The 24,346-nt window shown below is 29.5% G+C and overlaps 7 protein-coding genes across 7 annotated transcripts; 5 read left to right on the forward strand and 2 right to left on the reverse strand.

Annotated features, from left to right (window-relative positions):
* The first annotated feature begins 41 nt into the window (after window positions 1-41).
* SerRS (Seryl-tRNA synthetase) lies at window positions 42-1,673 on the forward strand. Its single transcript, XM_047063409.2, is given in 3 exon segments — window positions 42-427; window positions 429-632; window positions 634-1,673. Coding segments are annotated over 3 exon segments (1,440 nt in total). The 5' UTR covers window positions 42-118; the 3' UTR covers window positions 1,561-1,673.
* Window positions 1,674-1,723: 50 nt separating this feature from the next.
* Window positions 1,724-2,907, forward strand: LOC124499502 (uncharacterized). Its single transcript, XM_047063416.2, has 2 exons — window positions 1,724-2,037; window positions 2,093-2,907. The coding sequence occupies exons 1-2, from the start codon at window positions 1,788-1,790 to the stop codon at window positions 2,740-2,742; spliced, it is 900 nt and encodes a 299-aa protein (XP_046919372.2). The 5' UTR covers window positions 1,724-1,787; the 3' UTR covers window positions 2,743-2,907.
* Window positions 2,908-3,607: 700 nt separating this feature from the next.
* Window positions 3,608-21,021, forward strand: LOC124499491 (lethal(3)malignant brain tumor-like protein 4). Its single transcript, XM_075728705.1, has 10 exons — window positions 3,608-3,885; window positions 5,553-5,818; window positions 10,880-11,255; window positions 11,354-11,523; window positions 11,578-11,634; window positions 18,759-19,704; window positions 19,767-20,052; window positions 20,110-20,191; window positions 20,254-20,744; window positions 20,826-21,021. Exons 2-10 carry the CDS (start codon window positions 5,782-5,784, stop codon window positions 20,961-20,963), a joined length of 2,583 nt encoding a protein of 860 aa, XP_075584820.1. The 5' UTR covers window positions 3,608-3,885; window positions 5,553-5,781; the 3' UTR covers window positions 20,964-21,021.
* CtsK1 (C1 family peptidase 26-29-p) lies at window positions 13,502-15,412 on the reverse strand. Its single transcript, XM_047063404.2, has 2 exons — window positions 15,266-15,412; window positions 13,502-15,192 (listed from the first exon to the last, which is right to left on the reverse strand). Exons 1-2 carry the CDS (start codon window positions 15,306-15,308, stop codon window positions 13,574-13,576), a joined length of 1,662 nt encoding a protein of 553 aa, XP_046919360.2. The 5' UTR covers window positions 15,309-15,412; the 3' UTR covers window positions 13,502-13,573.
* LOC124499499 (putative methyltransferase-like protein 15 homolog) lies at window positions 15,595-16,867 on the reverse strand. Its single transcript, XM_047063413.2, has one exon. It carries the CDS (start codon window positions 16,865-16,867, stop codon window positions 15,704-15,706), a length of 1,164 nt encoding a protein of 387 aa, XP_046919369.2. The 3' UTR covers window positions 15,595-15,703.
* Window positions 16,972-18,200, forward strand: LOC124499501 (NUBP iron-sulfur cluster assembly factor, mitochondrial). Its single transcript, XM_047063415.2, is given in 4 exon segments — window positions 16,972-17,208; window positions 17,269-17,359; window positions 17,427-17,692; window positions 17,694-18,200. Coding segments are annotated over 4 exon segments (903 nt in total). The 3' UTR covers window positions 18,003-18,200.
* LOC124499493 (serine/threonine-protein kinase dyf-5) lies at window positions 21,013-23,764 on the forward strand. Its single transcript, XM_047063406.2, has 7 exons — window positions 21,013-21,351; window positions 21,505-21,625; window positions 21,724-21,778; window positions 21,852-21,973; window positions 22,050-23,029; window positions 23,087-23,213; window positions 23,291-23,764. Exons 1-7 carry the CDS (start codon window positions 21,291-21,293, stop codon window positions 23,298-23,300), a joined length of 1,476 nt encoding a protein of 491 aa, XP_046919362.1. The 5' UTR covers window positions 21,013-21,290; the 3' UTR covers window positions 23,301-23,764.
* Window positions 23,765-24,346: the final 582 nt, after the last annotated feature.

Below are 24,346 nucleotides of genomic sequence, written 5' to 3' on the forward strand. Positions count from 1 at the left end.
CATTCATATAAAACGTTTTATTTTATTGCATTTTATTCTGATCAGACAACGTGTAATTTTTTTTTCACATTTCATCATTTTATTCGAATAGAATTTTTAAAATTTTTATCGTTAAAAAATGGTCCTCGATCTTGATCTTTTTCGTGAAGATAAAGGAGGTGACCCAGAAAAAATACGGACAATTGTTCGTAATCGATTCGCTGATGTTGGAGCTGTGGATGAAGTGATTCTTTTAGACAAACAATGGCGTCAAGCTCGTTTCAATATGGACCAGCTGAACAAATCAAAGAATAAAATATCCAAAGAATATGGAAACAAAGTGAAACAAATGAAACAACAAGGAATAAAAGAAGAAAATAAAGCATCGCAACAGAATCAACAAGGAGATGATGGTGCAAAAGTTTTCAGTGCTGAAGAATTACTTGCCTTCTATCAATGAAATCAATGCCAATACTACACTGGAACAATTAAAACGATTGAAAAAACAGGTAGATGATAAAATCGTTACATTCACTGATGAAGTGAATCAATTGGAAGAGAATCGTAACTCGATTCTTCGAGAGATTGGCAATATTCTTCATCCAGATGTCCCCGTTTCAAATAATGAAGAAGAGAATGCTGTCATTCGAACTTTTCGGTCAATTTGAAACGAAAGAATTGTCACATATTGATTTGATTCAGAAAATTGATGGCATGGATTGTGATCACGGTGCTGATATTGCTGGTTCACGTGGTTATTTTCTTCGTGGTTTAGGCGTTTTTCTTCAACAAGCAATGATACAATATGCTCTTAATTTCCTATACAATAAGGATTATATTCCTTTGTATACACCATTTTGGATGAAAAAATCGCTCATGTCGGCAGTAGCTCAACTAAATCAATTTGATGAAGAACTCTATAAAGTGGTCAGTAGCAAACAAAATCTTGAAGATACGGATGAAAAATATTTGATCGCCACATCTGAACAGCCATTATGTGCGATACATCGAAACGAATGGATGAATCCACAATCATTGCCCATCAAATATGCCGGTTATTCTACTTGTTTTCGCCAAGAAGTTGGTGCACATGGTCGCGATACTCGTGGTATATTTCGTGTTCATCAATTCGAAAAGGTCGAACAATTTATCATTTGTGCACCAAGTAAATCATGGGAACATTTTCATGAAATGATTTCAAATTCAGAAGAATTTTATAAATCTTTAGGATTATCTTATCGTGTCGTTAGTATTGTTTCTGGTGCACTAAATAATGCTGCTGCTATGAAATATGATCTTGAAGCATGGTTTCCGGGATCGAAAGCATTCCGTGAATTGGTATCCGTATCCAATTGTACCGATTATCAATCAAGACGTTTACAGATTCGTTTTGGTCAAACGAAAAAAATGTCTGGCCCTGTTGAATTTGTACACATGTTGAATGGAACAATGTGTGCTATAACTCGAGCAATTTGTGTATTACTTGAAACACATCAAACATCAGAAGGAATCAATATTCCTGAACCTTTACAAAAATACATGCCGGAAAAATATTCAAAATTTATTCCATTCACTCAATAAATCAATTTTAGTTAGTTGAGAATATCTACAAAAATAAATATCGAACCATGTCTTGCTAAATTTTTACATAAAATTTTTTGAATTGAATAAAATTTATTATTCTTCTGTCTAAATAGCCACTCTATTTTGACATTATTTTGTTTGTTATATAAATCTGCATGCAAAAAAAAACGGTTTGACAGATTTTTTCAATCAATCAAGAATTTTTTTTTAATCAAGTTTTTAAAATGGACCAAACATCAATCTATGATCAACATTCCATTGCTCTTGATCCTTATAATGGATCTACTTGTGTCGACATATCACAATCGGAAACATTGCCATCAATTTCATTTGATGAAAATTCACAGCAACCGGCCAGAGAATTTTTTCTAAAAGATTTACATGAAAAAATTTCCAATCTTCGTGAAGAAAATTTTGATCTCAAAATGAAACTTTACCTTCTGGAAAATAATGAAAATTTAATAGGAAATTCTGGTAATATTTAACTTTTTTTGATTGTATTAATTTTAATTCTTTTTTTTTTGTTTAGAATTGAAACAAAAAGTAATCAAAGAATTCGATCGAAAAAATGAAGAAATTAGAAGTTTAAAACAAACCGTATTTGACAAAGATAAGAAAATTGAACAATTACGAACTTCAATAAAAGCAAGTGCTGATAACATTTACAATGAAAAATTACTAATTGAAAATGATAAATTGAAAATGAAATTAATGGAAATGTTCAACGCATATTCGGATTTATATAATCATGCTAAGAATCTAATGGATGCACCGAATTCTGATCCATCTGAATTGGTCGACAAACTTGATGGTAGTTTAAAAACCATTGAAAGAATACGAGATTTTCTATGCGAAAATAATATCGATACTAAAATGATCGAAATGAATGAAAAATGTTCAAAGGCTCAACAGACCGATGATTTACAAATAGATAGTGGAAAAAATTCACCCGAATGTATGGAAAATCTTCGTTCATTAATCAATGATTTTCGTAATAATAAACTTAATTATAAAACATTCCTCGAACGATTAGATCAAATATTTGCACAACGTGATCAGATCAAAAATGATACATCTGATGATCAACAATTTAAAAGACAACTCTATTCATCATTATTGAATCAATTGAATAATCTAGATCAATTGAATTCGAAATTATTATCATCGAAACAAAATTGATTTGTTCTGTTTTTTTTTCAAAAACTTGTAATTACTTTGACATTGTATTTGATTATGTATTTGATTAGGATTTTTATTTTTATTCTTGGATTTCATTTTTTTTTTACTTTTATACACAAAAATTATAAATAAAAAAAATTGTCAATCTTCAATGTAAAGAAAAAACTTCACTCAATGTCATCGTTTGTTTGTTATTCAAGATCATCAGAGAGATAAGTTATTATTGTAGTATTGCGAAAAAAAAAATTTATTCATCACACTAATCGATAAATATTACAATTTTTATTGGAAATACGTGATGGGAAAAAAAAGAAAGGAACATTTTTCTCTTTGTTCATCAACGGGAGCGAAAAAAAAATCCTTTTTTTTCCATTTGAATTGAAGAAAAACAAAATCAAATCATTCATTAATCAATTTGTTTTTGGATCGATTTGAAATTTTTTTTTTTTTTTAGTCAAACTTGTTGGAACTTGTTCGAAGGCTTTTGTTGGAAAAAAAGAGAAATAATTTTTTTTCTTTTTCTTTCAAATTATCTGACAATAGAGAGCGCCGTTTGTATGTTTGTAACATTCAACGTGTATCTGTATTTGAATGCAATTTCAAAGTGACACATACAGACATTTGTTCGATCCGGACCAACGTGTTTTCTTTTTTTTTTTTTTTTTTTGCTATCCTCAATGCAATTTGCCAAATATACAAGACACACATGAATTTTTCTCTGTGTGTGTGTTCGTTTGATCATCCAATAATATCGAATGACACAAACTGATGAATGGTTGACTTGCAATTTTGGATTTTTTTTTTTGATATACGAACACGTGGTGCTTTCATTGCCCACACAAACAAGCACCACAAGTAAGCAATATTCATCAATCGATTGATCCAAAAAAAAAAATTTTTTCTTTTTTTCTTGACAAATAAACGAATAATATTTGGTTTTGATCCAAAGATTTTTTTTTATCAAATAAAAATTAATATTTAATCATCATTCAATAAAAAAAAAAATTAAATTATAAATTTCCAAAATCACGTGCTTGAATTGAAACTTGTCAATATCTTTCAGTGTGTGTGTGTGTGTGTTTGTACGTTCTGGATGTTGATCACCATCACCATTACCATCATCATCATCAATTGATATATCAAGTTTGTTCTTGTTTCTTACCATTCACAATTACAATCAATCAATCAAATAAAATCAATCGGGAAATTTTTTTTTTCTGTTTCACTGTTATCATTATCATCAAATTCATTGCTTTTAATCATCATTTTTTTTATGCAACTAAATCAGGATTTCTTCTCAATATCGCCATCATCATCATCATCATTATTAATACATTGATTTAATTCAATTTTTCTTTCCATATTCCACATACACACACACAAAATATTTAAATCTCTTAATACACAATGTGTATTTATAATGTTTTTATTGGATTTTGTCTCATATATGATGATGATCCAAGCAACGATATCATTTTGTCTATATGAATTACATTGCCACATTGCTTCTTGTTTGAAATATTATGTACTGCTATAATTCAATTCAATTAAATGAATGAAGAGATAACTTGAAGATCATGTTGTTATATGATGTGCAATGTGTTTTTTTTTGTGTGTGTGTGTGTGTTTATTGTATATGTGTAAAATACATTGGATAATGTGAATATTTTGATGGATAATTTTTATTTGAAAAAAAAAGAGAGAGAGAGAGAGAGAGAAGCATGCATGAACAAACATATAATAATGTCAGATTGAAAGATTTCTTTATACGAGGATTGAGACACAAACTCAAAGATGTCAGATGAGATTACAAGAAACAAAAATTATATATACATGAGGTCTGTGAGTACTCGCAAAGACCTGCTGCCATCTCAACATTGAAACGTGTGAAAACCGTCTTGACATGATGAGATCATTTTTAACGTTGAAAATCTATCATCAATCAATGATTTCATATTCAAATGAAATTTTTATCAATGAATTTGTTTAGCGATCCAAAAGTTCATACCAGAATGTAAACAATCCACCCGTTGTGGCTTCGATCATCATCGTTATTTTTTTTCATTTTCGTTCTATAATACTTTTTCTGGTATTCTGAATCATTTAATCTCAGCATATATATTTTTTAAGAAATAAAGTTTACAATTTTTGAAATTTTGTTTGAAATTTTTATATTCATAATAAATGGAATATAGTAGTGGTATAATTCGTAAAATTCAAAAAATTTCCAAACACGTGATCAAAATAAACAATCGAAATTTTATGTGTGTAATCACAATTTTTGCGTGTATTCGGCTATTTTTTGATGACTTTTTGCGTGGATAAAGTGGATAAATCATGAGTACACTCACAAAGTTTTGATTGTTCGACTATATACACTCAAACTATAGTCACCAAGAAATAGCCAAAATACTCGAAAAAAATCGTGATTACACACGCACTTTTTTTTCTGTGATATCGCGTGCCATGCTACCACCACCACAACTTGCAAACCACGGCAACCACCATCATCATCATTTTTTAACCAGAAATGTCTTGTGATCTTCCTTAAATATATATGTCTAAATGATCTGACATTTTGTGTGTGTGTGTGTTTGTGTATATATATTATGATGATTATATTTAGGATACATCCACATGCGTGTTTTGAAATCAACAAATTTTTTCATTTTGTCAAAAGAAAATAATGAACAAAAATTTATTTGGAACAAATCAAAACCAAAAGCAATATGATGATGATCTTTACTGTGATTTCGTTTTTATTTAATTGATTATCTTTATTATCAACAATAATTATCATTCAATATTAGTAGCCGGATGAGCCGAAATCTTGATTTTGAAAAATTAATTTCGAACCATCATCAATATAGTTGGTGACTTTTTCCTAAAAAGACATTGATTTAATCGAATCTTTCTGTGTGTTCGATTTTTTTCTTTTTTTTATATTTGCTACTCTCATTTTGTTCGTCTGTCAAACGATTAATCACATTCTGAATCCTGTTCGCTAAATGTAATCATATTCTACGGAACTTGTGTGCCATGAAATTATTGAATAATAATAATATTAATAGACGAGGTAAGAAAAAAAAATTTTTTTTTTCATCAATCTCTACTCTTATTTTTTTGATATTTTCACATTTTTTGAAAAATTAAAAAAAATACATTCAAGTCATGCGTATTAGTGTTCAATTTTTTTTTCTGTTAAAATCATTGCCGCTTCCGCTTGGTTTTTACACAATAATACATGTTGCATTATTATAACAGAAATTTTCAAGTTGAAAATGTATCATGGCATTTATCATAATGTCATCTTGTTGTTGTTGTTGTTGCTCTGATTCAATGATGATGATGATGATGATGATGTTCAAATATTCTCGAATGCTTGCGTTACGAATTGAATTCCGTTCACACTTTTGATCTATATGTGTGTGTGTACAAAACATGCATGATGTGGTATACGACAAATGTCTTGTCATTTTGGCATTTTTTTTTATTTTCATAATGGCGATGATGATGATACAGGCACAAATGACACAATGCAATATGTATAAATGACAATTTGGCAATTGTGTACATTTACCATTCAATCCTATAAAGATTCATTCAATGATGATGATGATAATTTTTTTTGTGTTTTGTATTTGTACTTCTGATATATATTCTATTATTAACCACACACACAGACAGCGAGAGATACATGCAGACATGAGAAAAGCAGCTAGAAAAAAAATCAACCAACATGACTAAAGAATAATACACATTTGTGACTTTGGCATTTCGCATTTTTTAAGCTTAAATCATTCACACAGACAATATAGATGCAAAAAAAAACACGCCGTATATCATCATCAATGGAAGACACGGAAGCGTTACATCTTTGAATGCTAATCTATTTTTGGTCTTTATGAAACTTGAAAAAATAACATTTACTACCACGATGAACATTGGATATCATTGAAAGTGTGTGTGTGGGAATTGAACAAAAAGATGGGTCATCATACATGAATTTTTTTAAAATACAACAACAACAAACTGTCATTTAACAACAACACCCACATATATATTATTATACAGAACTTTTAATTGAAATTTTGTTTATTTGGAATCTTACAAACAATAAAATTATTGAATGCCTGACTGAATGAATTGACAGATGAGAATTTTTTTTTCATTTCAATGAATTTTTGATTGAAAATACAAAATATAGTATAAAGCATATATATCAAAGTTCGATGATTCTCAATTTTTTTTTTGTTTTTGATTGAATGGATAAAAATCATGTGTGTGTGCACACAATAAATTAACAGTAATATGTTTTGCAATGTTGACCTATATTCTCTATCACTTTCACTTTCATTTTTTTCCCTTTTCAATATATTTATAAAAAAAACAATTTCTCAATGAATGAATGAATGAATGATCGACGACAACGATGAAAATCATCATCATTTGTTTTGAAGTAATAACAAATAACAAATAGTTTTATGTTCTCTTTTTTTTCTCACTTTTTTTTCATTTCTACATAGCATCAAAATAAGGATGATGGTGTAGAAATTTAAAGAGAATAAAAAAAACACGAAAATCTCATTCATAACCATATACACAATGAATATTATTTGTTCAATTATATTTATTTGATAGTGTGTTTAGTTAATTTGTTCAAACACACGTTTCTATCAAATGTGGCTGAAAAAAAGACCATGAAATAAATTGATTTGAAAAGAATGTCAATCATCATTTGATATATGTACAAAAAGTAATAACAAAAAAATTTTTTTTTTGTTCCAATTTTTTTTATTAATAATTTTTTTAAAATTTATTATTCACACTTGTTGTTGATAATATGCTGATGAATACAATTATCAATTGAAAATATACCTTTGCTTTTGGAAAGAATATATATTGGTGTATTAAATTTGATGAATTTGCTTGCCAAAGCACATTTTCATCAGCATGAACTTATCATCGTAATATCCTAATAATGATTGTCATCGTCAATCGTTTTTTTTTCACATTCGCATTTCTTATCTTTCTTTTTTTTGTCATCTTTTTTTTTTTGCTTTTTTTTGGTACATTTTTCTCTGTCTCTGTCTATTTAGTATATTCAAAATAAACATACACACACACACACTGTTCATCATTGATTTCATAGGGGAAAAGAAGAAGCTAAGAAAAGTGATATATATGCTATTTATTGTGATACTACAAACTACAATCATTACCACCATTATTATTATCATCATCATCATCATCAAAAATCATTGTAACCAACACCTTTTTTTGTTGTTCGAAAAATGGTCGTGGTTATGGTTTCTTTTTTGTTTGTTTGTTTGTTTATTGAGTGTATGTTTATATACAGGAATATTATGATAGAATATTGAATACATAAAGATTTAACTATTTTCAATTGTTCTGGCGAAGATTGTTTTTTTCTGTCTGTATGATGGATGAAAATGAAATGACTGCAATGACACAACAGCAAATCGCAATTATCATCATTATCATCATCGTTGTCAGTACCGCAAATTATTGCTTATGGTTTACTACAAAATTTAGGACGATTAGATTGTAGTGGGAAGTGTCTTTTTGAATTGAGTATTTTATTTATGAGATGGAGAGTAAAACAAGCATGTAAGCAATATGTTTGAATGTGCGCTTGTATCATTTTTGTCATCATTGGCGCCCTGGCTTATTTCAGAACAAACAAGAATCTCTTGATGATACTTGTTGCTGCGTTATGATTTGGCAAAATTTTGCATCGATTCAATTTTCGAATCGAGAAATGAATAAAATAATAAAAAAATGTTTAATTCATCATAAATTACCGGTTTGTGGTTTTGTGTGTGTGTGTGTGTGTGTGTGTTATAATTTCCGTTCACAAATTCGTCATTGTGGTTCAAGGTTTCTTTTTCCCGAATCGAATCTCAATCACAGTCTTAATATCCGAATGACATTTAAACAATTATCATTATCATTATACGGATAATAATAATCATATAAATATAGCATTATAAAAACTTTTGCTAAAATTATCGGAAAAAAATTGATAGTTTTAATGATGATGATGATGATGGTGAAAATGGCTGTTTGTCTGTCATTCTTATGGATTGATTTCGAAAGTCTTGTGATTGTCTACACTCGATGATTACATCTTACTATATTACTAGCTACACCACCACCACCACTACTACTACCGAAAAAGACGTCATACATTGCGGAAAAAAAAGAGTTTATATATCAATAATTGTGTTGAATTGAATACAAAAAGTGACATTTCTAGCTTGTAAATGCTTCTTTTTTGTTTCTATCATCAACGCCATCGTCGTCGACAATCGTTGTTGCTTCCATCAAATCAAATCAAGGATTGCCTTCCTTTTTGAAGACATTGGATGAATGTCTGATGAAGACAGCACCACATTTCCAATTATGTTGATGAGATGTTTATGGCAATATTGATTATGGATCGCATTTCATTCAATTTAAGAAAAATTGTTTGATTGTAATTTTTTTTTCTGTTTGTTTGACATTCTCATACAATGAGGATATAAATGTCTTTTGTACTTGTGCATTATCATTACGATTGGATCGATTGATCAACAATTTCAATTGAATTCATTTTTTTTTCTAATTTGTGGTTCATTTGTTGTTAATGCTGACGTTGGCGCCAAAAAAATAGCCTGTGATTAAAAAAAAAATCCCATTACTTTTTTTGCATCAATTTTGCACCAACAAAGAAAAAATCATTTTTTTTATCGTTCGTTTCTAATAATACGATAAGATTTTTTTTTTTGTTCTGTCAACCTGATCAATGTGTTTGTGCCGGGTAAGTAATAATTCGATTTGTTTTGCTTTTGTTAGCAAATTTATAATCAAAAGTCAATCATTTGTCAAAATGAAAGTTTGAATTTTTTTTTTGTTCATTGCCATAATTTCTTTAAATGATTATTATTATGCAATGTAATATTGATGTTTTGATTTTATATATTTGAAAAAAATGTGATTTCTATTAAGAAAGCAAAATTCTGGCAAAATTCCGGAAATATTTGTCAGTTTGTCGATTTGACACATATATTCTACTTTCACTTTATTAGAAAAAAATGTCGTTTTTTTTACCGCTCCTCCACACTTATCACGCTCATCACCATATCATGAAGTTTGAGGTCTGTTTGAAGATTGTTACGGCATTGTCTGTGTTGATTATGGCTATTATTTGTTGAAGATGATGATATGAAGATTATTCTAGAAATCCTTATTTGGTTTTTTTCCAATCGAATCAACATTGTGCTTGTATTGTGAATATATATTATATATATATCTGTATGTATGTTGCCATTGATAGTAATGTCTTGGCTATGTTTCTGTGATTTTATTATAATGATCGTGGTGTTGTGGTGGTGGTGGTATAGTTCAGAATTCAATGTCTTTAAAAAATGCAAAGAATTCTTTACATTTATTTCTTTTCTCTTTTTTTATTTTTGTTAATTTTCCTGACGAATGAAGATGAATGCGAAATTAAATGTGAATCAAATCAAATATTAGTGTAAGCGAGAATGTGATATCATCGTGTCTGTTGGATGTCTAGCCCTTTCTCTTAAATTAAATAGACAAATATACGGAAGGAAAACATTTAGTTAATTTATGACATACAAATAGTGTGTAACATTTGTAATTTTTTTGTTGTTGTTGTTGTTGTTGAATAAAAAGATTTTTGTTCAAATGAAATTTTTCTAAACATTCGATCGATCCATTCATCTATCTATTGAGGTAACCTTGTTATCCTTGTATGATGATCGATTTAAGTTTTTTTTTATAAATAAAGAGAGAGAGAAAGTAAAAAAAGAAAATGGAGAGAACAATCCCGTTATTTATTTATTTTTTCATTTTTGTCTATAAATGTTCATTAATGTTACATTCAAAATAATCAAATATCCATGTATGTGTGTGTGTGTATTTATGTGGATATACAAGTTTTAACTTTTTGCTCCATATTCAACAAATTCGTGTGTATTTGACATCTTAATTGTTCATTTATTTTCATATCTACACATTATAGCTGTCATTGAATTATATACATTTTTGTTTCACCTGTTTATTAATTGTATTTGTGTATATTTGTTTCTTTTATTTTTTTTTATAGCTTTTGATTCAAATATAAACGTTGCCATCATGTCATCTAATCATCGTAAACGTCGTGGAAATTTGCCCAAAGAATCTGTTAAAATTCTACGAATGTGGCTTTATGAACATCGTTATAATGCATATCCATCAGATCAAGAGAAACAATATCTGTCACAAATGGCTAATCTTAGTGTACTTCAGGTTTGCAATTGGTTCATTAATGCCCGACGAAGGATATTACCAGATATTATACGCAAAGAAGGCAATGATCCTTTGAAGTATACAATTACAAGGAAAAGCTCAAATAAACGGCAAAATAATCATGGTAGCCAAAATCATATTTCATCACGTACAGTTTCACAATACGGTTTTGGTTGTATAATCGATAATCAAAGGTATCAATGGCATTGAAAGGAATTTCTTTTGATTAAGCGTAAAAAACAAAACATTTGACATTTTTCATTTATTTTTATTTTTTAATGTACTGATACAGATGTACTACAAATGATGTTGATGATGATGAAGATGATGATGGATTCAGTTCGAATGACAGTAGCGAAGATATTGATAGCAGTGCTGATTCGGACAATGGTAGTACGACTAGCACGGCCAATTCCAATACAAGTGCCTATAGTAGACCATTGAGCTGTTCATCATTTAACGGTATATATGATTTTCTGAAAAAGAATTTTTATTTGATTTAATTTTTTTTTCTAGATTCACCATTAAAACTGACCAAAAGATGGAGAAAGAATCATGAAGAAGAGCAACAATTACAACAAGCCGAATTTAATTTAATTGTTAATGATAATAATAAAAGCAATGGAAAAACAAAACGAGCCATTCTGGATATAGATCATTCAGGATCGCCATTCGTACAATATCACCACCGACATCATCATCATTATAATTCATATCGTGTTAGCAATACGACAACATCAATTGTAAATTGGATTAATCAAACGACGGGCAATTCGGCTGCTGCCGCAGCTGCAGCAACAATGATGCAATTATCATCATCATCATCTAATTGTTCGAATGAATCATATTCTCCAGATCTATCTTCATTGAATGATCATTCACTTTCATCACCATCGACAACATTATCTTCATTATCATCATCAATAAATGGTGATGATCATATTGAACAACAATCAATATCATCATTATCATCAACATCATCATCTGTAGCCGGATCACCATCATCATTTAATTATCTATATCTATTAGCTTCGGCTGCTGTTGAAAGGCTAAGCAGCAGCAGTAACAATAGCAATGATGATGATCATCACCAATCTTCAACTATCAAAAATGATGAAAGTAATAATAATCTAAAATTGGCCATTAAAACGTAACACCTAAACCTTACTTGAAATTAATTTACTATCGCCCAAAACAGACTCTAATATTAGACTCGCTATCATTCAAGACTCAAAACAAAAAAATCAAGAGACAAAAATTTTTAGATCAAATTCTACCTCTTTCTTTCTTTTACACATGAATTTCGATATTTTTTTCGTTATCGGTCATTAATCAATTAGATTCGAATTTAGAAATATTCAAACAAACAAACAAAAAAATAAGTTTCCATTTTGGTTTTAATTTATTTTTTGACTTGTTTCCAATTTTTTTTAAATATTTTATTCATTGCCCTTTTTCTTTCCCTTTCACACACACAAAGTTGATTGATGATTTTTTTCTAGTTGTTATATTGTATGTTGTTTTTACAAAATATATGTTATCAACCCTATCCAGCGATCCATCAAACATTTTATACAAAAGCATTTTAGTAAGTTCTATATTTCTAATTCTATTTTTTTTTTTTGCTCATTTGATTCTATCACTTTATATTTACTAAATAGTTTAAGTTGAATTTTTTTTCCATTTTAATATAATTTTCTTGTAATGTGCCACAAACTTACATATAGATGCCATGTTGTTTTTTTTAAATATCATTATCATCATTTTACATTGTTTCTGATAAGATTTGCCATGCCGATGTTTTTTTTTTCTTATAAAACAAAAAAAAAAAAAAATAGCAACAGGTGCCACTTGATTTTGAACCAAATGTTTGCACACTTACACAGCCACATTTTTTTTGACCTAGTCACACATTGACACAGACATACAAATTCAAACAAAAAAAAACAAAACAATGGCCTTATTGTTGATCATCAATTTTTTTTTCTATATTTTATTAATTAATGACAAGAATTGTAATCAGCCCAAAATATGAAATTTGCTTCTTGTTTGATAATCAATCAATCCATTTTATTGGTTATTTTTTTTTTTGTTCCGTTATTTTATATTTTAATCAATTTTAGTTTGTTATAATTAATGATGATAATAATCTCAAAGATAAATCTCGATGCTGTTAAAAACTTTTGCTCAATTTTTTTTTCTCTTGTTCACCTTTTCATTTATACATACATACATACATACACAAATCACCTACTAACATATCGCTTTTTTTTCTTTTTTGGTTTTTTTTTGTTTTGGGTGTAAAGAAAAATTTATTAAAAAAAATTTTTTACAAACACACACCAACTCACAAGCACAAACTTAGATTTACATCATTTTATTGTCAGAATATTTTACCAATATCATCATCATACTATATATAATATATATGGAATTGAAATTTTTAATAAAATTGAATTTTCAAATTTATTCATTTTTCAAATTGAATAAAAATTATTTGAAAAAAAAATATTTATGCAATCCACGGAAACGTTGCATCTGTAAGTACGCCACAATCATTGTTTTTCATGCTAATCAATATATATCCATCATTACCCCAATAGGTAGACCATGAATTCTTTACAAGCCAATATTTCTCGCCATTAATATCACCGAATCCAACAGCTAAAACTTGATGATCAAGATTTTTCGAACTACATTTTGGATCATAATAGATTCCATGTGAATAGAATGTAAACGTTTTTTGTGATGCATCCACACCGATGCTGACTGGTCCATGATAATATAATGCCACTTTCATTGCTTCAACATCACCAGCAGTTATATTATAGAAACCTTTGATTTGAACCGATTTTTTCACATCTTTATCATGACATTTACCATCGACTCCTAAATAATGGCCATAATCTTCTTCGGTGGCAATTCCACCACTTTTCATGATATAATCATATGTTTGGAAATCTTCACCACCATCACAACCATTATTATCTTCGGGCCAACTACAATCAACAAGTTGTTGTTGTGATAATTTTAATAAACGGCCAGTTTTAACGAAATATTGTCCTTCGATCGTTCCCGTAGCACCAAATGACCAACAGCTACCACAAATAGCCTGATCTTTGACTGGAGTGACGGCACCAATCAAACGCCAATCCCATTGACTCGGTATACTGGAGACATCATATTTGCTCTTATCGAATGGAACACCTCCTTTATTAGCGTTCATTACTTGAATTTTACCACGGATTCGATTCATCTCTTCATCCGTACGATCGGCTAAATGATTAACGGCCAATTGATAATGTAAATTTTTACGATTATGTGCCATAATGAAACGATAATTTTGCAAGAAGATGAATCTTCGGAAATTGACTTCCTTATTTTTGTTCGTATAATTTTTGCCATGTTTTTCATTAAAATTATTAAAATTTTCATCAACATGTCCATAGTCATTGAGAATGAATTCTCTCATTGGATTCATGAGAGCGGCAGCTTGTTTACCTGGTCCAGGAAAACCACGGCATTCATATTTTTGATATATATCAAAAACTTTTGGATCAATTTTATTAGTCCAATATGATTCGTAGAAAACTTCGTATTTATCATAATGAGATCCCATAAGACTATCATAGCCCATCATCAAATAAAAAACTGGAATAGCATTTCCATCGGCATCACGTTTCAATATGAAAACATATTTGTTATCTTTTTCTCCCAGATTAACACGATATTCCCATTCTTCACAATATTCTGATGATAATGTTGGTAAACTTTTAGTCAATTTGTTACAGATACCACGTTGTTTGAATTGAAAATTCGATAAATCTGGCAAAACCGATTGAATTGTAACTGGAGAGATTGGTGATGCTTCCATATTGAAACAAACACGATCGGTTTGCTGATTATTTCGAACCATGTAGGCAATCTTGTAGAATTGCCCTAGATCTGCTCTTTGTACAGTCAATTGTAGATCACCATAATAATCTATACGGCTTTTGTTTGCTGTTTCATCGTAATATGCGGTAAATGGTTCATCGATTTCGGCATATGGTAATACAATTCGTCCACTTATTAGATAATTTTTACTAAATGTTGGAGTTGGTGGAGAACAGTTGGCCAACACCAATGATGCTAAAATCATATATCATATATATAGTAATATTTAAGGTTTATGAAACAAAAAAAAAATTCAATCCATACTTACCACTTAGAACAAAGAAAAGCAAGAAAACTGGTGACTTCATCATTTTCTGAATGAATGGCAAATGGCAAACCAAAAAAAAAAAAAAACGTCGTCATCAAGAAAAGGCAGCGTTTAAATACAAAATATGAAAATGCGTCTAAATATTTGAACATCTTATCACACTCATCGTCTATATATTTTTTTATTTGATAACCCGGATTTGTATATGAAATTGTTTCTATGCTTGTGAGTGACTAGATCAATAACCAATTGATTGACTTGTTATGGTAATATAATCAGATTTTTTTTTTGTCATTACTTTGAGTGATTGATTAAAACAATTGAAAAAATTTTCGTTATCAAACATTTATTATACACTGTCTTGTGACTTGATCAATTAGAATATACAAATGATTATCAATCTATAAGAGTTCACAAGAATTTCAAGGATAAAAAGATTTAATGATTTATTCGTAATCCTAGTCGTAATTTAGCAGATCTGGCTCGTGGATTTTGTAATATTTCTTCTTCTGTGGGAACTTGAAATTTTTTTTGATAAAATTTCCATATTTTTAAACGTTTTGTCTGATCAGCATAATTATTGTTAGGATGAATGATATAATCATCGCTTTTGGGTGGCAACATTAAATTATTACCAGCTTGATCTACAAAATGACTTTTAATTATCTTGTCTTCAAGTGAATGAAATGCAATAATAGCAAGTAGACCTCCATTATGACGTTCATTGGCGATCATTCCGTTATCATCATCTTCGTTGTATGATTCTGGTTTAGATATCTTTAAATATCTACTCAATACAGGTATAACATGATTCAATTCGTTTAATTCATTGTTGACAAATATACGAAGTGCCTGAAATATTTTTGTTGCTGGATGTGTGGTTCGGCCAATTTTATCTCTCGAAATATTTGCATTAGTCACAATTGATTGAACCATTTCGGCCAATTCACGTGTCGTATTTATACGTTTCATTAAAAAACGTGAATCAACAATTGTTTGAGCTATTTTCTTTGCATTTCTCTCTTCACCATAGACTTTGAAAATTCTTGCCAATTCGTCAGCATTTAATGTATTAATTACATCGGCTGCTGATGGCATTTGAGGATTTCGATCACCGTCCATTCGCATATCGAGTGGTCCATCTCGAAACGAAAAACCACGAACAGGATCATCGTATTGAAATGAAGAAGCTCCAAGATCGATGATGGCACCATCGAATGAATGATAAGGAATAGCAATTTTTTGCAACAGGCCATTCATTTGACTGAATCGGCCTAACAATGGAACGATTTTTTGGCCACAATTATTCTGTTCGATCTTTTTTGCCAGTAATACAGCTCTTTCGAATGCTTGATGATCACGATCTAAAGTGAATATGGTGATTTTTTTATTCGTTGACAAAAGATATTTCGTATGGCCACCACCGCCAAATGTCAGGTCGAGAAAAAATTGTCCATCTTTTGGCGATAATATTTTGGTGATTTCTTTGGCCAACACTGGTATATGTGTAATTGTTTCAACATTATTATCATTGTTTATAATAGATTTTTTCAGATTATGAATGCCAACGAAATTGGAAAATTTTGTTGAAATTATCCGCATAGTTTTTCAATATTGAATCAATTAAAGAGCAAAGTCTACGAACATGCACGCAAGAATCGAATCAGCTGATTTGATTGGCGCACTTTGTGCTTTTTGAATAAACAATGCATACTCCCAAAAATTTATGTCGTATTTTTTCTATCATCGACCGATCGATGATATGGACATGTTTGTCTTCATATTCAACAACCACAGCCTCTGATAGACGACGGGCAGGTATTCCAAAAAAATTACCGATTGCAGGTGTTAAAAATGTCTTACTTGTATCGTCAGCTAAAGGCGGTGTTGGAAAATCATTGATTGCTGTTAATTTGGCCTATGCTATTAGATCTTTAGATCAGGTATGTTTTTTCGATTTTGGCTTATCATCTCAAATCTAATGAATATTTTTTTTTATTTAGAACAAAAGAGTTGGCATACTTGATGCCGATGTATATGGGCCATCATTACCAACTATGATTGGTTTAAGAGAAAAACCCACAACTAATAAACGTGAGAAATGTTTTTTTTTTAATGATGATATTGATTTAATTATCAATTTTTATTATGTGTAGAACAGAAAACCTAATAATTCCATTGGTTAACTATGGAGTAAAATGTATGTCTATGGGATTTCTAGTCGATGAAGAGAATCCAATCGTTTGGCGTGGATTAATGGTCATGTCTGCCATGGAAAAACTTTTACGATCAGTGTATTGGGGAGAACTAGATGTATTGATTGTTGATATGCCACCTGGAACAGGCGATACTCAATTGTCAATTGTACAGAACATACCAATCGATGGTATTATTATGGTTACGACACCTCAAAAAGTTTGCCTAGCCAGATGTTGTTCGTGGTACAAAAATGTTTAATGATTTAAATGTTCCCATTTATGGATTTGTAAAAAACATGAGCCATTTTGTATGTGGTAAATGCTCACATCATGAACCAATTTTTGATTCCAACGAATTAGAAGGTTTGGCTAAAAAATTTAACACAGAAATTTTAGCCAACATTCCTTTGGATCGTAATTTATCAAAAGCTGCTGATGATGGTTGCCCGTTAGTAATCAAAAATGTTAATAATCCAATTTCACAAATATTTATTCAGCTTGCAGAAAAAGTTTTATCCAAATTAGAAAATCAAAGATGAAAAAATTAAACGATGTTCAGATCAGAAATCGCTTCGTCAACAGAACGAAACAAAACAACTTTCCAGAGCAAAAAAGCTACAAATTAACGTATCTTTATTGTTCTGGCCGTTGTTTCGGATAATCGTTTGTTCAGATATCCGTTCAATCATCATTTCTGATACATCGCAATTAAATAAATAAATGATCTTTTATGATAATCATCATGATTAATCATCATGTAGTTTTCTCATCATTTTGAAACATCTACAATTTAATTAGATGTTCAATCAAATAAGATCAAATACGTAGTTCTGATTAGGAAGAAAAAAGATAGAAAAGAAAGGGAAAAGATAAAGGATGAATAAAAAAAAGGGTTAGAATTCTAGACCAAGGATAGAATAATCATAAGGAAAGAAAAAGAATAAAGAAAATGCTGTTTGAAAAGAGAGCTAAAGAAAATTTTGTCCTGAAAAATGAGACGCTAACATGTGACCAGTCATAAATATATGTACCAAAAATTATATATGGCAAAAATTTTTCATAGCTAACAAAGTTTTGGATACAAAAACTTGGTCGAAATCACCAACAATTGAATGCTGTGTATGATAAATCTGCCATGTTTGCAAAAAAAACTTCCGATTTTAATCTCAATTCAATAATTGATAATTGTATCGTTTGGAAAGATGATGTTGGATATCTTCCGGGTAGTTCTTTGAAATTTAAACGTGATCAGGATGGTGAATTATGGTTACATGATCAAGATGAAAATTCCAGTGCTAGTAGCAGCGACGATGATGATTATGATGATGATGAGAATGATAGCTTTGAAACTATACGAAAGAAGCAAAAATTAATAAAAGATCATTTATTTGATCGAAATGATAATGATCATTTGGAAATATCACTTTGTTCGCGATGTTTTAAATCCGATTTCAGAGAAAATCTCCTTAAGAACAACAAATATTGCAAACAATGTGCTCAAATCGATCCACAAATGTACAAAATATATAAAAATTTCGATTCACATTCAACGCCTAAAAACATTGATCAAGATGAAGAGAAACACATTAATCCATTACGAAAACTTACACAACGAAAATTATCCAATGATTTTGAACTTCCGACTGAATTTGAATGGGAAAAATATTTGAGCAAATATCAGATCGAATCGTTACCATCTGTATATTTTTTACCAGAACAAAATTATCCCTCTATGCGAAATGAATTTAAAGTTGGCATGAAACTTGAAGGCATAGACCCATCTCATCCGTCCAAATTCTGTGTTTTAAGTATTGTCGATATTCAAGGTTTTCGTTTGCGATTACATTTTGATGGTTATAATGGTCGATTCGATTTTTGGGTGAACGCCGATAGTAAACAAATTTTTCCTATTGGTTTTTGTAAGAAAACTTATAGAAAACTTGAATATCCACCTGGATTGAGTACATTCAACTGGAAAATATATTTATCAGTAACAAATAGTAAAGCGGCTCCCGAAAATCTATTCAGTATCAATAAAGTTCCATTTGATCGATCGATTATTAAGGAATTTTCTATCAATGATAAACTTGAAGCAGTCGATATTGCAAACAGTGCATTGATATGTGTTGCTACAATCAAAGACATTCTCAATGATCAAATTTTGATCCATTTCGATGGATGGGATGATAGTTTTGATTATTGGACACCAGTAACATCGCCATTAATTCATCCAATCAATTGGTATTTAAAATTATAATAATAGACAATAACAACTATAACAATGAATATTTTTTTTTAATTAGGTGTAAATCTAAATCAAAATGCTTGACTGCACCAAATGGATACCGTAAAGAATTTTCATGGGATGATTATCTCAAAGAAACAAATTCAAAACCAGTTCCTGAAAATGCCTTCAATTTTGAAGAGAAAAAATCCCGTTCATTGTTCCATTTTTGGAGGCCAGGAATGCGTTTGGAAGCTGTTGATAAACGTAATCCACATTTGATTCGAGTTGCATCTGTAGTCAATCGAAATATGCACTCCATAACAATTCATTATGATGGTTGGGATGAAAAGTACGATTGTGAGGTAAGATTTTCAATAAAAATTCTCTAATCAGCATTAATGAATTTATTTTTTGTTTAGTATGACGAAGATTCACCAGATTTGCATCCAATTAATTGGTGTCATCTAACAAATCATAAATTAGAACCACCTCCCAACAAATGTGAGCATATTATTGTGTTTCTTCTATTTAACATTATGTTTGTTTTTTGTTTTGTTTTACAGATTTGGCTAAATTGAATACATTATGTCCAGTTCCATATTGCAATGGCTATGGTCATTATAAATGGTACAAATATCGAACACATTCTCGTGAAAAAGATTGTCCTTATTCAAAATATAATTATGATTTGGAAAGAGTCGAAAATCTTGATCGATTTGCCGATATGATTGTTTCCGATAGTGAAGGAGACGATATGAGTGAAAATAATTTTTATACTTTCGAATTCGGTATTGATAGCGATATGATAAAATGTGAAGCTAAACTACAAGAAAAAATTCATCCATATTATTTGAAATTAATTAAGGAAAATTATTTAGAGATGAAAAGAACACTTAAAACGAATAATGTTCATACGTTACGATATTTAATGGATTATGTCAAAAGTCTTGATTTCAATCCATTCGATATTGTTGGATTCGAATGTCAAAAAATGTATGAAGTAATTGAAAAATTAACAAACAGTTCTGAAACGGCCAACATTTTTTATCAAGAGGTATGAATAATTTAATGAGCTATGAAAAATCATTAATCAAATTTTTTTTTTAATTTTTCAAAAATATTTGATCATATGAAGAAAATTGATGGTATCACATTTCTTTGTCTTCGACACGAAGAAATTACTAGCAAACTAAAAATTGATCTCAATTCGGCCGTAAAAATTGTTCCATATCTATTTGCCAATCTTAAATTTCTATTCAAAGATGGTTTTTAAATTCAAATCGAACAATAAATAACGAATGATTTAATGAATAAATTTTTTTTTTAAATTACTTATCATTCAATGTCATCAAATCAGAATATAATTATTCTAATTTGAAATGCACGCATGACTTTTTTTGTCATATTCTGTTACCTACGAATTTATTTTAAGTTTTGTTATTATTGGTATTCCCATGAAAACCGACCAACCTATCTATGGCAGTGATCACCCATCACTTTGGAAACAGAGTAATGTTGCCACAAATTGACAAGCTACCGTTATTCTTTTGGTTTGTTTTCTCTGCATACATATTAAACACTCAAGAAATCGGTTGTTTGTATGGGTTTTTTTTCAATTCTAATAGTACACTCTCATCTTGACAATGACATTTTTTTCAATTGTAGGAATTATTTTCAATAAAATCCTGTTAATAAAAAAAAATATATTCATCCCCATTTTTTTTGCATTAAATTTCTATTCAAGAATTGTTTTATTTTTTCGTAGAAAATATTTAAATTTTTCTATTAATTTCCACTTTTTTAATGATTCCAAGTGGCCATCCATTCAATGATGATGAATCGTTATGTGACATTGAGTCAATTGGGTGATGGAACTTATGGTTCAGTATTTTTGGGACAAAAAATCGATACCGGTGAAAGGGTGGCAATTAAAAAGTAAGAATAAATGGATTGATTAGTTTTTTTTAAAGTATATCTTATTATTGATATTAAACCGGAAAAAAAATCGTTCGTTCATCATCGAATTAATAAAGAATGAAAAGGAAATATTTTTCATGGGAAGAATGTATGAATCTTCGTGAAGTCAAGGTATAATATTTTTATGTGATTAACCATTTTTTAAAAAAATAAAAAAAAAATTATATTTCTTTTTAAATAATAGTCATTACAAAAATTGAGCCATCCAAATCTAATCAAATTAAAAGAGGTGATCCGAGAAGATAATACGTTATATTTTGTTTTTGAATATATGAAAGAAAATCTCTATCAATTGATTAAAGATCGGTATATAGGAATAATTTAATTTTTTTTGTTTGAGCTCAATATTCTGAATTAATTCTCTCTATAATTTGTTTCGTAGCGAGAAACCCTTTGCAGAGAAAATAAACTGCAACATTTTATATCAAATATTGCAAGGTTTATCCTTTATGCATAAACATGGATTTTTTCATCGTGATATTAAACCGGAAAATTTACTATGTATGGGACCGGAATTGATAAAAATTGCTGATTTTGGCCTTGCTCGTGAGATACGATCACGACCACCATATACAGATTATGTTTCCACTCGTTGGTATCGAGCACCAGAAGTTCTTTTACGTTCTACCAATTATAATTCACCAATAGATATTTGGGCTGTTGGTTGTATAATGGCAGAATTGTATACACTTCAACCATTATTTCCTGGTAGAAGTGAAATTGATCAAATTTTTAGGGTCACTTCTGTGCTTGGTACACCCGACAAGAATGATTGGTCTGAAGCATATTTATTGGCAAACACAATGAATTTTCGTTTTCCACAATTCACATCGATACCAATCGAAACGATTGTAGGTAACATATCTAATGAAGGTCTTCAATTTTTAAAGAGTACACTTCAATGGAATCCACAAAAAAGACCAACGGCAATTCAAGCACTTAAGTTTAGTTATTTCCAGAATGCTACCAATTATCATCATCAAAGCGATAAAAGCAACAGTGTAAAAACGGCACCAACCATATCTGAATATAATAAAAAAATTATGACAAATACAGCATCCGCTTATAATAAAGCTTCAACTAATAATATGTTGATCAAAACGGTACCAAGCTATATTGGATCACCAAATGTTGATAATCATAGTATACAACAATTACAAATGCAAATCGGTAACAATCATCTGAATCAATCATCATTAATTGGTCAACGAAAAAGTCCCGATAATAATTCGTTGAACAATTCGAATAATAATAATAATAATAATCATAAATTCTCAATGAAAGATCAATATCTTTCAAGCTCAAGATACATTGCCGGACAAAATACAAAGAAAAATTCGTATTCAAATAGTAAAAATTCTAGTAAATTTTATTCATTGAATGATTATTATATCAATTAATGAATTAATTTTTTCATAGGTGACCAACAATCAACAATATTTGGAAATTTTCGTAAAAATTCAATCGCTTCAAATAAATCTGCCGTAAGTAACGGAAGGAAACTGTATGCATCATCACATTATGGCAAAACGGATTGGTCAGCAAAGTATGTTGTTGTTATCAAATTAACAGAAAACAAACGTCAAATTGAATTATTGATTATTGCATTTTTTTTTGTCCTAGGTACCTATAAAAGGATCAATATTGCTCGGATATATTTTTTTGTTTCGTTTTTTTTTGAAATTCAAAGTCTAATGAATGAGTAAAAATTAATGACATCATCACAAGACATATGATTCGATATTTTATTTTATATATCATCAACATATATACTAATAAAATAAAAAAAAAATATAAAGAAATGCTCTTATTGCTCTATTGTTGACTGTATTCAATATATATAAAATAAAATAAAAAACCCATATGTTATAATAATAATGACAAAACATGAATCGAATTTGTCCAAAGGTTTTCTTCTTCTCCTTCTTTTTTTTCGTCATCGAGTATTTTGACATTTTGTTTGCGGTTGCAGTTGTTGTAATAAAATGCATCGTATGACTTTCCGATTGAAATCAAAATCAAAGTCTCTTTCAAAAAAAAAAATATTGGAATATGCGATCTTTGATTCGATTCATTTTTTAAGAGCATATCGATCGGTTATAGTCCGTCCATTCATTCATTTGTTCATTCATTTATTCATCCGTCCGCATTAAGGGCACACACACACAAAAAAAAATTATTGCTCAAGTAGCAAAGTCTTTGCAAAGATATACAACAAATAAGATATTTACACATAAACTAAAATTTTAAATAGAAAAAAAATTCATTGACATTAACGATGAAAAACCCATTGAATAGAAAAAATTAGCTAGCAAACAAGCTATAGGCGAAAGATCCAGGCTAGCAAAATAACTGGATAAAACTGGACAAAAGCGGTTGATAGTAGGCATTATTATTTTCTTCTATAAAATGGAAAAAAAATTAGAAACTTTTCAAAAAGATAGCAAAGAACGGCGATCCTTAACACAGATGAATCATTGGGATGACTAACATGTTATGATGATGTTTTGTTTTATTCATCGTTTAACTTACACATAAGTTTAGTGAAAATCACAAGTCAAACCGAATTTAGCCGATTTTGGCCAAATAAATCCGGTTATTTAGAAATTATAATTATTATTATTATTAAGGATAGGATATTTGTTTGACAAAAGTTTTGAATCTAAAATTTTACTATAC

Source organism: Dermatophagoides farinae, chromosome 2, assembly GCF_024713945.1.
Source record: "Dermatophagoides farinae isolate YC_2012a chromosome 2, ASM2471394v1, whole genome shotgun sequence".
In the NCBI taxonomy this organism is placed as follows: domain Eukaryota; kingdom Metazoa; phylum Arthropoda; class Arachnida; order Sarcoptiformes; family Pyroglyphidae; genus Dermatophagoides; species Dermatophagoides farinae.

Excerpts from the sequence above, each read along its gene's own strand:
- LOC124499502 (XM_047063416.2), top strand. The coding sequence starts at position 1,788 with ATGGACCAAACATCAATCTATGATCAACATTCCATTGCTCTTGATCCT. Across the intron at positions 2,038-2,092 it reads AAATTTAATAGGAAATTCTG|AATTGAAACAAAAAGTAATC; the intron begins GTAATATTTAAC and ends TTTTTTGTTTAG.
- LOC124499491 (XM_075728705.1), top strand. The coding sequence starts at position 5,782 with ATGAAATTATTGAATAATAATAATATTAATAGACGAG. Across the intron at positions 11,256-11,353 it reads TGTATAATCGATAATCAAAG|ATGTACTACAAATGATGTTG; the intron begins GTATCAATGGCA and ends GTACTGATACAG. Across the intron at positions 11,635-18,758 it reads TCATGAAGAAGAGCAACAAT|CTAGTAGCAGCGACGATGAT; the intron begins TACAACAAGCCG and ends AAAATTCCAGTG.
- CtsK1 (XM_047063404.2), bottom strand. The coding sequence starts at position 15,308 with ATGATGAAGTCACCAGTTTTCTTGCTTTTCTTTGTTCTAAGTG. Across the intron at positions 15,193-15,265 it reads GCTTTTCTTTGTTCTAAGTG|CATCATTGGTGTTGGCCAAC; the intron begins GTAAGTATGGAT and ends ATATGATTTTAG.
- LOC124499499 (XM_047063413.2), bottom strand. The coding sequence starts at position 16,867 with ATGCGGATAATTTCAACAAAATTTTCCAATTTCGTTGGCATTCATAAT.
- LOC124499493 (XM_047063406.2), top strand. The coding sequence starts at position 21,291 with ATGGGTTTTTTTTCAATTCTAATAGTACACTCTCATCTTGACAATGAC. Across the intron at positions 21,352-21,504 it reads CAATGACATTTTTTTCAATT|TGGCCATCCATTCAATGATG; the intron begins GTAGGAATTATT and ends AATGATTCCAAG. Across the intron at positions 23,030-23,086 it reads TTCAAATAGTAAAAATTCTA|GTGACCAACAATCAACAATA; the intron begins GTAAATTTTATT and ends ATTTTTTCATAG.